This window comes from Gallus gallus, chromosome 1 (assembly GCF_016699485.2).
Source record: "Gallus gallus isolate bGalGal1 chromosome 1, bGalGal1.mat.broiler.GRCg7b, whole genome shotgun sequence".
Lineage (NCBI taxonomy): Eukaryota > Metazoa > Chordata > Aves > Galliformes > Phasianidae > Gallus > Gallus gallus.
In genome coordinates this window covers 60,538,811-60,550,950 of record NC_052532.1, presented here as the reverse complement: position 1 = coordinate 60,550,950, position 12,140 = coordinate 60,538,811, and the positions used below count along the sequence as shown (strand labels likewise).

The 12,140-nt window shown below is 38.1% G+C and overlaps 1 protein-coding gene across 13 annotated transcripts in view; it reads right to left on the bottom strand.

Moving 5' to 3' along the window:
* The window catches only part of WNK1 (WNK lysine deficient protein kinase 1), a 98,713-nt gene that overhangs the window by 38,777 nt on the left and 47,796 nt on the right, over positions 1-12,140 (bottom strand). For all 13 annotated transcript variants that reach the window (XM_040650576.2, XM_015286692.4, XM_015286704.4 and 10 more), the window contains exons 5-8: positions 5,542-5,630; positions 3,968-4,187; positions 3,411-3,747; positions 2,426-2,613 (exon numbers count right to left, since the gene is read on the bottom strand). In XM_040650576.2, coding sequence (XP_040506510.1) covers positions 2,426-2,613; positions 3,411-3,747; positions 3,968-4,187; positions 5,542-5,630 — 834 coding nt within the window. The remainder of the gene's footprint in view (positions 1-2,425; positions 2,614-3,410; positions 3,748-3,967; positions 4,188-5,541; positions 5,631-12,140) is intronic.

The window sequence follows — 12,140 nt, the reverse complement described above, 5'->3', positions numbered from 1 at the left end:
AATAAAAGTATCAAGGATTTTGTAATCTTGCCTCAAGACAGACGGCCATAAGTCAAAATTCAACCCAACTGACAGAATCAGAATTAGCTTTCTGTCTGGTTCGGGTCTTTTTTGTTTTGGTTTGGTTTTTGGTTTTTTTAGAATGATTGGTAAAATTATGTTTTAGAGAGGCTGCTTTTAACTGGAATATTACTTTCTCTAAAAATATATGCCCCTCTTTTGGATATAATTTCTAAAGATAATCGAAATCAAATACAGAACTGGGAAAAAAAATAAAGTCAAGATATCTAGCAGAGATCTAATTTAAAGTATTTCTGATATGAGAAATCTTGCTAGACTGCTCAGTATTTTGAAGGAGAGACATCAGGAATCTCAAAGGGTTTAACATTTTACCCTTATTCCTCACTTGGTCCGACTCACGAATGGTTATACATGTCATTCCTGACAAGTTTATCTAGCCTGTTCAGAAACAGCTCCAGTGACGGAGTCTACAGTATGCCTGTCCTTCCTGGTTAGAAAAAAAATCCTTTTCTAAACAAGAATTTCTTGCTGCAATTTAAGCTTACTGTTTTTGTTATATCTGACAAAAATGTTGTGATCTGATTAGCCTCTATGTATTTTATGGTGGCCTTTCCAGCTATCGCTATCCTCAAGCTCATCTTCCACAGACTCAGCTCTTTCAGTCTTTCCATATAAACCATGTTTTCTGTATTCTTGGTGTTTTTTTGTCACTTGCCTCTGAATTCTCTCCCCAGTCACTCTCAACTTCCTTCATCAGGCAGGGTGTCCAGAACAGACTTAACAATGGCCAAGAAGAGCAGAACTACTTCACGTAACATGATGTTTGTCTTTTTCACAACAGCATGATGTTTTTGACCATGTCCAGCTTGTGGTCCAATATAATCCCTGACTCTTTCTTTTAGTGGTGGAATTGCTGCCTAGTCAGTTCTTGCTCATCCTGTACTTGTGTAGCTGATTTTTCCTGCTTAGGCACGAAACTCGCTCTCATCCTGATTGAACTGCATTCTACTTCTTTTAAAGGTCATTTCTTCAGTTGTCAGTTTCATTTTGACTTGTCATCCTGTCTTCCCAACAAACTCTTAGTAGTTCTTGTAGCGTTCTACTCCATTCTGTTAACCTTCTGGTACCGCTGTTGTCATCAGAGCATGAGCACATTTTAGGACTTAACTGAGCAGATTGACTACACATTTGTAGTGTGCTTGTTTTCCCAACCTCTCTCAAAAGGTTCTGGTCTTTCAACCTGGAAGCTAGCCATCCCAAGGCAGTAAATGGCTTCTAGTCCAAGACATACTCACACATGAAAATATGGCTTAACCAGCGCAGGAACTTATTTTGAGGACTTGAAAACTCATTTGCCCAAGGACTAGCAGTACCATAAAACTACAGGTTATGATTGAAACCAGCATGTTTTTCAAAAAGCTAGGAACACCAATTTTGTAATCAAGTCCACAAGCACAGGCAGCAAAAAAGTGAGGACTCTTAAGTCCTGACTGTCACATTATCTCCCTGCATGGCGTTACCACGCTATATCTCTGCTTTAGGTTTAGATTTTTGTTTAAAAAAAAAACAAAACAAAAACAAAACAACAAAGGAACCACTGAAGACAATATAAGAATAGCAGAAGTTCTACTCCAGTGCTGGAATAGACTTCTGAATGTTCTTGTACTCTGATTTAAAACATACCAAGGGAAGAACATACCAAAATAAAAGGGCCACACAAATGAACATAGTAGGAGAAGTATTTGTGCCCAGTGCAGACTTTCCAGGGACAAGGAATACGCATGGCAACTGATGAGCAAATCAACACAAGCTAGAAATAATATTGGGAACAAGGATGTGGGGTCCTCTCAGTCTGGAGTACTCACATGCAGCATTCTATAACAGTTAAAAAGAACTTACCTGCAGAATCTGTAAATCAAAGCCTCACAGAACATACATAGCAATTTCATACTTAAAAACAGCAGGTTAAATTATTCTAATCCTTTCTTCAAATCAAAGCAATATCTAAATATTTGGTAACTTCACATATATACAAAACACCTTCCCAAGTGAGATGAAATGCTCATTTTCATGAGATAATCTTGTACTGAGGATGTTACATCCATTACAAATCCCAACCTGTCATTCTGCTTAAGTGTACTCAAGATTTAATAAAAACTTTATTTTAAAGAAAAATATTTCCTTGTATTTTATTGAACTAGGTTTAGTCACCTTGCAAAAAAAGGAATTTTAATGCTCCCATGCAGAATTTGTATTGCATGCAAAGCATACGTGAAAGAATGCCTAGCAGACTTTCTTCTCACCTTCAAAGAAAGAAAACAAAAAACAACACAAACAACAACAACAAAAAACCTCACAACTAAATAATTCCATGCATTTGCAATACTTTTAAGTTTTGGCTTACCACTGCAGGTGGCTGATATCCTCCATGCTGTTGTGACTGCACTTGGCCAACTGAAGCTGCATATCCCTGGACAGCAGCTGTTGAGATTGGCTGGTCATGCTGGGAACCATACGACACAGTCTGTTGACTGCTCACACACGATTCAGTATAAACAGATGACCCTTGACCACTGTCAACTGCTCCGTCAGCTACAGAAAATAAATATAAAAATTTGCATTTCAAGAACTGCAGACTGGATTCATAATTCAAGTATTACTATCAAATATTAGATTGCATTTGTGTCACATCACAATGACCTTATGAGCATTTTACCTCTTCTAATATTTACAATGGTGCAAAAAATCATGAGTTTTTTCTTCTCCAATATACTAAGTAACACCCTACCAGTAAGACTTCCCCTAGCTTCTGAAAATCAGCTATTTCAGGAGTTCTTTGCAAATATACTTGCTAGTAAATTATCCTCCCTATTAGATGTTGAACAAGAAATAAAAACCTAAGTTCTACTTTGTCATGAATGATGTTTCAGGTTTGCTTATTGTCTCGTTTTGTCTGCTTTTCATTTTTATTTTCTTTTTCATAGAAGTATAAAACAGGTCAAGTGTACTAGCTGACAGATGCAACTAAAATAAGCATAACAGAGAACTTAAAATCTCTATTACCTTAGAACATATAATTATTTGCTTGCTAAATTCTGGTATGGAACTTCTCATTTAATATCATTATTCAGATACTGATTCTAACATTGGGATGGTAGAAGAAGAAGAAGAGCAAGGAGTGTTAACTTTTCTATTCATGTTTAGTATGTAGAACAGGCGATGTTTTTTGTTTGTTTGTTTGTTTTTTCCAAAAACAGAACCATGATCTGAACTACCTGCATCATTTTTGCCTTAAAAATATTAAGAAGGATTCAGATTCCAGACTCCCTAAGGGCAGGCGAAATAGTGTAAGTGCAAGAGTTCCTTAAGAAATCAACTGACACACTTACAAAGAATAGATATACTGGGTTGCTGGAACTGCAGTTGTTGGTGTTGATCAGCTTCTGGTTCTTCGGGCTCCACTTGAGTAGAAACAGATGCTGAAGTAGTGGGGACAGGAGTAGTACCACTGACAGATACAGGATGCTTTGACCCTGCATGGGAAGCACTTGAGGGTTGCTGTTGTTCCAGCTGCTGCTTCTGACTACCTTCTTCCTGAAGCTTCTTCTCCTGTTCTTCTCGCACCAACTGACGCTGCTCCCGCTTTCGTTTAATCAAAGATACCCTGTCCTTGATAGCTTTCGCCATTGTCTTGTGATCCCCTTCACAGACATAGCCAGATTCCACCTGAAGGAGGATATATTCACAGAATTCAGACTGTCATAGACAGCCACTATCGTAGTGCTACAATATAAGCTATCACTCTCTTGCACTAACTTCTCATTCACAGACTTCTGAAGCAGTTTTATTTCTAGACAGTAACAGTAAATGCAGAGGTTGACAGATGACACCTGACTGTCAAAGAATGCCATTACCTTCAATGTCTTGCAAGACTGCCACCACTTACCATTTCCTGTGCTACATCCTCTGGGACATCTCTCTCCAAGTCAAAGGAAAACTCTATTGCCTCATTATCTTTATATTTGCCCTTAAGTTTTTTGATGTCTTCAATTCGCAGCCAGAGTTTAATGGCAATTTTTTCTCCATCATCTTCCTCTGCTAGTTCTACCCGTACTCCAGTCTCTTCTTGGAAGAAAGCATGATTCAAAAGGTCCTTAATAGCATATCTAGCAGATTGGGAAACAATGTGAAGAGCACATGCACTGTTAGGTTTTCATCAAATATTAAGGAATATCCTTGCCTGACAATCTCCCAAATTTATTGTCTATATATCATGCTTCCTCCCATTAACCACTTGATAGCTCACCATGCAAATTTCTATCTAAAAGTATGATGAAGAAATAAAATGCAACAGCTCTACAGATTTAGGAAAAAACAAAGTCACACAATGATCAGCAGAAGTGCCCATTGTCTACAGTTATGAGCCTTGAAGGAACAGTTTTGTTTTACTGAAGATTAAGATCCAACACACAGCTCTTAGTCCCCAGATCAGTTCAGCAGTCACGAAACATGTATTTCAGTCTATTTAAAGATATTGACAAGTCTCATCTAGTTAATTCAGCACTACTTAAGCACCTTTCATATTTTGTACTATTTTCAACCATTTCAACCTGCACTGTTTTGCACAGTTACCTTTGTCCAGAAAGTACAAAAACATTAGTAAAATATTCTTATATTCACAGAGTAGTAGCAGTAGTCTGAAAGCTATCTGGTTAAGATAAAAGGCAAGGAACAAGTGCCATGCATTCAGAAAATTAGCTCAGAATTGGGAAAAAAACATAATTGCTTTGAACACTTAAGAACTGAAGTTAGAAGTACACAGCAACACCATTAGATGTAAAACTCCAAGAATTGATAGAAGGCAACTCTACACCAACAGAACAGGCTCAGAATAGAACAGTGAAGAGCTAGGAAAAGACAGAAGATTGAAGCATTCTTAAACCCAACAATCAGTAAGCAACTAAATAAAAGCAGAAAAAAACAAAATCCATTAGTAAACCATTAGAACAGCTACAGATGTTCTGCAGTGGTCTAAGCTTATCACTTCAAGCCAAAATAATCTTGCAGAAAATTTGAATGAAAACAAGCATCAATAACTTATAAAATCAGGAGCCCTCAAAATAATTAGCTATAAATGCTGACAGAATCAAAGGGACAGAAAAGGAAAAAAAAAAAGAAAAAAAAACAGGACTACAGAGTGAGGAACCAACCATTTAATTCCATTAAGTGGTAACTTGGAAAGATCATCATACGCTATTACTGATTAGATCAAAATTTTAGTAAGAACAGTAGAATTTCTGAATAAACTTACATGGATGGTTACTACAGCATTTGCACTTTTCCTTGCACTAGCGCTGTATGGCAAGTGTTAAATAAGAACCTACCAGAGAACAGAACCTGCAGAAATAATATTCACTTTCTAACTTGCATCAGATCCCAGTAATTAACTGTATCTGGTATTAACAAGTTACAGATTCAGACAGAAGTAATATCTCTATCAGTACTGGAAAGAAAGCTTACCTCTCGCCTTTGTTTTGCCGAATACATCCCTCAATAATCTCCTTCACTTCAGGGATTGCTACTTTATCAAAGCTGGCAGGCTTGACACCCTGGAACATACAAATAACAAGAAAAATCTGGAAGGTCCATTTGACTTAAGTTTTGACTGTGCAAAAATTCACTTACAAACCCAACTGTTTTTATTCTACATGTAACTGGGCAGAATTCCCCACCAGTGGAGGTTGTAAGGAAATCTGCCCCCAATATTATTGTTCATCTGTTTGCTAGTGACTTTTTCAAACACAGATTTTTTTCAGCATTTCTTGATTAGACTTCCATGACAAAAGGTTTCATCACTTAGGTGCCAGGCTACGATAAGCATAAGCGTACCATTTCATTTTTTTCTACAGAAGGTCAGAGGAGAAAATGTTTCCTATTTAACACTAATGGAAGAACCCACAAGACTGACTTTAACAGTCTTCAAAGGATTCTGCTGCTTCCAGAATATTCCCAGCATGCCATTAGATGAAGTAATTTTGGCAGAATGATTTTATGGGAAAAACAATAGCCCAGAATGATCTGACTGGATCATTATATAACATGAATAATGTTTAAAAAAGAAGAATGGGAAAGGAAAAAAAAAATCCCTTATATCTTAGCTCTTCTCAAATCTAATAATCTCAAACCACATTCTTGGATGATTGCTGTTGTGAAGTTCAGGAAAGTGAGCTCCATAATACACACCTTTCCAAAAGCCCTTCAACAATGCATGACAATTCTTTCTTCAATACATGCTAAGGCCATTGGGGACAGATAGAAACAAAATCTAAGTGCAAGCAACTACTCATTTCAGTCAGGTAAACAGACCATGAGGCATGACCAGTTGGGAATTCTGCAGAACGCTGCAGACAGAAAGCCAAACTCCATCACTGAATCGTGGCCAAGAGCTCTTTTTCAGGGGGCAACTGTCCAAACCAGCAAAACTTGGCACTCAGTTTTACTTGATTCAGCCTTTAGCTTCAAATTCTGTATTTTAAGAAGACAGAAAGCAAGGATGGAGCCACCTTGTTCAAATGCTGTTATGTGATGTGCCCAAACTTTCAAGTCAAACAATCCTGAAATCGGTATAACTTGATGCACAGTAACACATAGTACTAATATAGCAACATATAATGCTAATTACCACACATGCTGGACACATCTGACCCTGTGTAACTGGTGAATCACAAGTAAAAAAAATGAAAAACATAGACTCAAGTACAGATATAAATGAAATAACATAGGCAGCATGATCTGTGTCTTAACAAGGAAATATTTCTCTCAGTGTACCATTAGATACCCCTTTCCACCCAATTGGAACATGAAAACACAGCACTTCTTTTCTCTACTGTCAGTGTAAAGGAAGCCTTGAAATGTAAAGGGTCAAGTCTCTCAGCCAGAGCCTTTGCAGCTGCAGACTTTCTGCTAACTGAACACTGACTTAATACAATAGTAATTTTTATCTACGTTTAGATATTATTTTTCTTGGCCAAACATGGCAGTGCATTGACTTCATGTGTTCGCTACGTAAGGCATTCCCTACCATGCTCTTCCACGAGAGGGCACAGTTTACTTCAAACAGATGCGAAAACAAGACTGGGGGAGCACAAGCATCCAGTCTTTCAGTGAAGAACAGCACTATTTGTTATTGTGCAAAGGTGTCGTGATCACATCTGAAATTTGGAAAGAAAGGAGAACTACAGAAAGATACAGATCTTTCCCTTAATGAAAACTTCCTGTTATAACAGCATTCTCAATTTTCTACTTAGAAGCTCTAAAATTTGCCCCTATGACATTTCAGCAATTGAGATTATAGAACTGAGGAGTGTACTGTGACAAGACTAAGCCCTGAAACACAGCACATCATTGAACATTAGTTTAACACTAAAAAGATTCAGTGACAGTAAGACTTCTGGAGAGCAGAGCCTCAGCTGATAAGGCACCAGAGCAAGTTTGCCAGAGTGCATTATAATACTATAACCAGGTCATACCACAAATCTGCCTCTTTCCAGCAGGATGTCACAAAGCAATACACTCAAAGAATTCTATAAAACTGCTTTTAGCATTTACTACTTGCATAGAGTGTCTGTGTGTTCATCTCTGCTCACATGGCAGATACACCCATCTTTTAATATGTGGCTGCGCTTAAAATAGTCCCAGGAATTCGGGTTCATATATGTACAGAATAAAATGCTCACTTATATTCACATACATGCAGATAATCTGTGCAATAGTTATTTGCCTGCCTGTTGTACAGATTTGTATCTAAATTTGCCAGAGAAGTTGTCTAAAATTCACCGTATCTAATACTCCTAAATAGCCCAAGTTCCAGCCATAGCAGCTGCCCACCTGCACGTTCATTTATACTGCGGCAGCAGAAGGAAGGTGTCGGATCTGTGGCACTATCTCAATTTTAGAAAACCTAAAAACTAAGATGAATATAAGACAAAAAAACATTAACTTAATGAAACCAGAACATGAGCCTTCTTGGTGACTATTTGAGCACATGCTCTCTTCTTGCACAAAGCCTGAAGAGGAGTAGCTAAGAAAACATTTTCAAATTGGTGACTCGGTCTGCTACTCTGCATATCTCTATCCTGAAAGTCATTAAATAAGTGTCCAAAATCTTTGAGACCTTTCATGAGGGACACTTTAAAGATTCCATTTTGTGAATTAAAAAAAAAAACAAAAAAACCCACACAGGTAAGAAAGAAGCTCTCCCCAGCCAAGTCTTCCTCCACCACAGCTTCCATAACTCTGAGGTTCCCCTCAGAAAATCTCAGAGACACGCACACTGGAACCTAAAACCAATATATTATTGGGTGTTTAAGCAGCTGTCTTTCTCAGCTCTTTCCACAGTCGGTAAGAACTGCCTAACTGGCCAAGAACCCCTTATACCAAAGCTCAGATTATGCTCAGCTTTGAAAATCATTTTTTCCATTCAACTGCCAAAAGTGAAAGACTGCTTCACATAACAAGACAGAAGATAGTATTAATGATAATCAATAAATCAATGACCCCTTTCTACAGAGATGTCCTTCCCTTGTAATAATGCCATCACAGAGAAATCAGAGGGGGACCCTGTGATTCAAATAACCTTGATGTGTCCTTAAAAGCTCATGAGTTGTGCAGCCAAGCATACTTTCATTAGATTCTGAACCCAAAGGCACTGTAGTCCTCACTATTTCCTGGTTTTAACACTGCAAACTTATTGCAAGATGGTCTCATTTGCACGTCTCTCCCCATTTTCCCGAGTCCCCAAACTACTTAGAATAATCATAGGACTATACTACTATAACTTACAAATTTGTTAAGGAAGTGAAAGGAAGAGCTCTTTCAGACTAAAAACTTGTAAATAGGTATAACAGGTACGTTTTCCCAAGCTATTATCTACAACATCGTAAACTGACATGGCTGCTGAAAGCACCAGTCACCTGTTTCTCCATCTCCCATTCCCACATGCATGTCATTTCCAACCTAGGGCTGGCATAAGCATTTACACAGCTGCATAATGAACCAGATCATGGTGTTTAGCAGACTTGAAAGAAACTCAGCCAAAAAAAGCCTGCAGTGGTTTCCATTGAGACCAAGATCCCCAGCCTGGTTTGCTGCATTGTTGCGCTAGCTCCCACACTTGCACATGGAGCACTAGTGCTGCAGCTAATGTGGGTACAACCGTGCCTCTTGAAAACAGTGCCAACAAAGTAGAACCCACCAAACACATTTTGAGAAAGCATCCACGCCTTTACAATGTTGGTGTATATACATAGAGGCAGCACAAAACACAACTTATGCAAAGCTGAATACTTATCTTAGTCTTCATCTTTAGCACAGCAGATTATCACAAGTAAGACAAGTGAAATGTAGGAAGTTTGTGATTTTATCAGGTTTAAAGCTGGTTAAAAAAAACCCAAACAACCGAATTTGAAAATTGCAACACCCACATTTGTATGATTATATGATCCACTAAAAGCAAGTTCTGTACTCTTAGAAAATTATACATTTTCAAGCTTTTAAACATGAGAACTCCACAACAACTTTTGCCTGGGAATATGTAGTAGTATTTTACATGAGTTAGCACACCACATAAATGGATAAGTAGTTTATCATCTCACTCTAATTCAAAATATACTGAAAATATTGCAAGAGAAGGTACAATCAGTGTTTTTTATACCAAGAAAATAGTGAACACAATGTCAATGTGCTCTGTGAACTTTTTTATTTTTTTTTAAATAGTCTGATGAAGAGCAACACAGATAGGCAATAGCAGGAGATAAGTGTTCTAGCTTCTCTGATTAGGATTTGAATGTGCATTAGGAAGTGGGAGGAAAACTACAATCAAGTTTAAAAGCTAACAACATTCTATGCAAATACAAAGCAGCTCACATTTGTTAATAAATCTGATTCACTACCCGCAAGTTCTTTACTGCTATTATGCAATTATTCTAGAATTAACATTCTCACCTACCTCTTTAGTGCAATCCTTGTGAGAGCAGCAACAACAGTGGGAATTAACAATTACAAATACGGGACCGACCTCTCTTTTTGTAAAATCCATCAGGAAAAGAGAGACTTGCACACCACAGTTAGTCGGGTGCTGGTTTCCGATGGGAATCCCTCAAGCTGTGGACTTAACGCACAGCAGAAGGAAAGCAGACATCGAAGCTAGAAGGGAGCATTGTTTTTAATTTGACGCCTCCTGTACTCTTCCAAGTGCAGTTCATGAGGCTGCAGAGATTCAAGCTTAATATCTGCTTTTGTCACTCAAATGCTGCATAGAAAGAATGACTATAAGCAAGAGGTGAGCTCGTCCTTTCCAGCCTGCCCAGTAGGTTGCAAGGAGGAGGAAGAGAAGGCAGCACAGGGAGACTTTACTTCCTACTTGTCTCCGCCTCCCTGTTGAGCTGCTCTGCCTATTCTCCACCTGTTTTCTGCCATAGTTTAAGGCTGCACACAGGAACATCACCCAGTTCCCCCCTCAGCTGTGGAATGGGCTGATCAGTAGGTTGTTCTCACCTAACATTGCTTGCACTACTTTTGTACTGTGAAGACAGCTGCTGTTTCTCCTCTTCTTTACATGGAGCTAAACAAGTATGATTACATCTATTAACTTTAATTTAATCCTACAAAAGCACAAACCTGCACAAGGATAACACAGAATAGCCCATTTCCTCAGTCAAATTCTGCGACCATTGGTAGCATTATCAACTGTTTTATTAGTGGGAATAAGTATTGAAGGTTATGTTCAATCTGCTGGACAAAGTTAGAAAGCTGCATCATTGCCTCTTTTACATCACTTGCATGAAGAAGTCTGCACTGGTATTTCCTACCAATTCTTGCCGTACTCCAAACCTAACATGAAGTCTTTATTTTTTTCCCCTTCATATCTAGTTTTAAACAGCTATTGTAGAACTTGCTTACTAATAAAATGAGTTGTTCAGAGTTTTTTTGGAAGGACATATGGAGTAAAGGTGAGAATGCTCATACACAGCCTTCAAATGCAAAGCGAACAAACAAATCTTAATCAACTAATGAGGAAAATTTAAAATTGAATTTTATTGCAGTTCATCAACACTTTTCTGTCCCTCAAAATAACAGACTTAGTTCCTCAAGTACACCAAAATCATACCAACATTGTTACACCATGCAACACCAACACTGTAAAGTAACACTTTTTGATCCATCACTGGACATTTTAGAAATCCCTTCCACTAGCTGTAGGGAAACCCGAGAGGTGTCAAGTTGAGTGGCCTTCCAACTGCTTAGCTAGAAATGTTATACCCCAGCATCAACTAACTGTTGTTGATCACCACTGTTTTATCTGCTTATTGTCATTTTCAATAAAGCACGTTGGCATTTCACTTGCCATGGCTTGTAATTTTTTGTCACCATTACAGTTCCACTCAAACCCAATAGACACTGTGCAGCCAAAGCAAATGTCCTTTCTAGGAATAGCATCCAACATTAAGCACACCTGATTAAGGCTGCACTGTACTTTTCTGGGGTGCACCGCATAAAATATAAAGAATATTTGTTTTGACTTTTACTATGCACACAGTGTACCTGTCTCAGTATAACCATGCTTGCTTGACTCTTTGCAGTAGTGCTTTAACTGCAGACCTCGGGAGGAATTCTACCGTAAATGATTAATCGTCTCAAATAAAATGTTCAAACTTTGCAGTCCAGAGGCTAATACAATCAGTAGCAAAGTCAAATCTCACAAACAAAGTAATTATAGTCTCCACATTTTTCTTTTACTAAGTTGTTACTATGCTAGTTTGAGCCGGACTCAAGCTGCCACAAACCATTAACTCTATGCAACTAGACGGAGCATATGATTCCAGTGGAAAACAATCCAGGAATCCTACCTCCTTCCATAGTCTCTGAGAAGCCTCCAGGCAAAAGCTTATACAGCATTTAAATTGGTTTACCCCATGATCTTCTAAAGGTCACCACTTGCTATTAGTTACTCACCCATCCCTTAAAACCTACAAGTTTAACTATTTCACCCCCTTTTCCATGTCTTATCCCAATCCTGTTGTCTAGAAACACTCTTTCAGATTTAGTTCTTTCCTTATTTC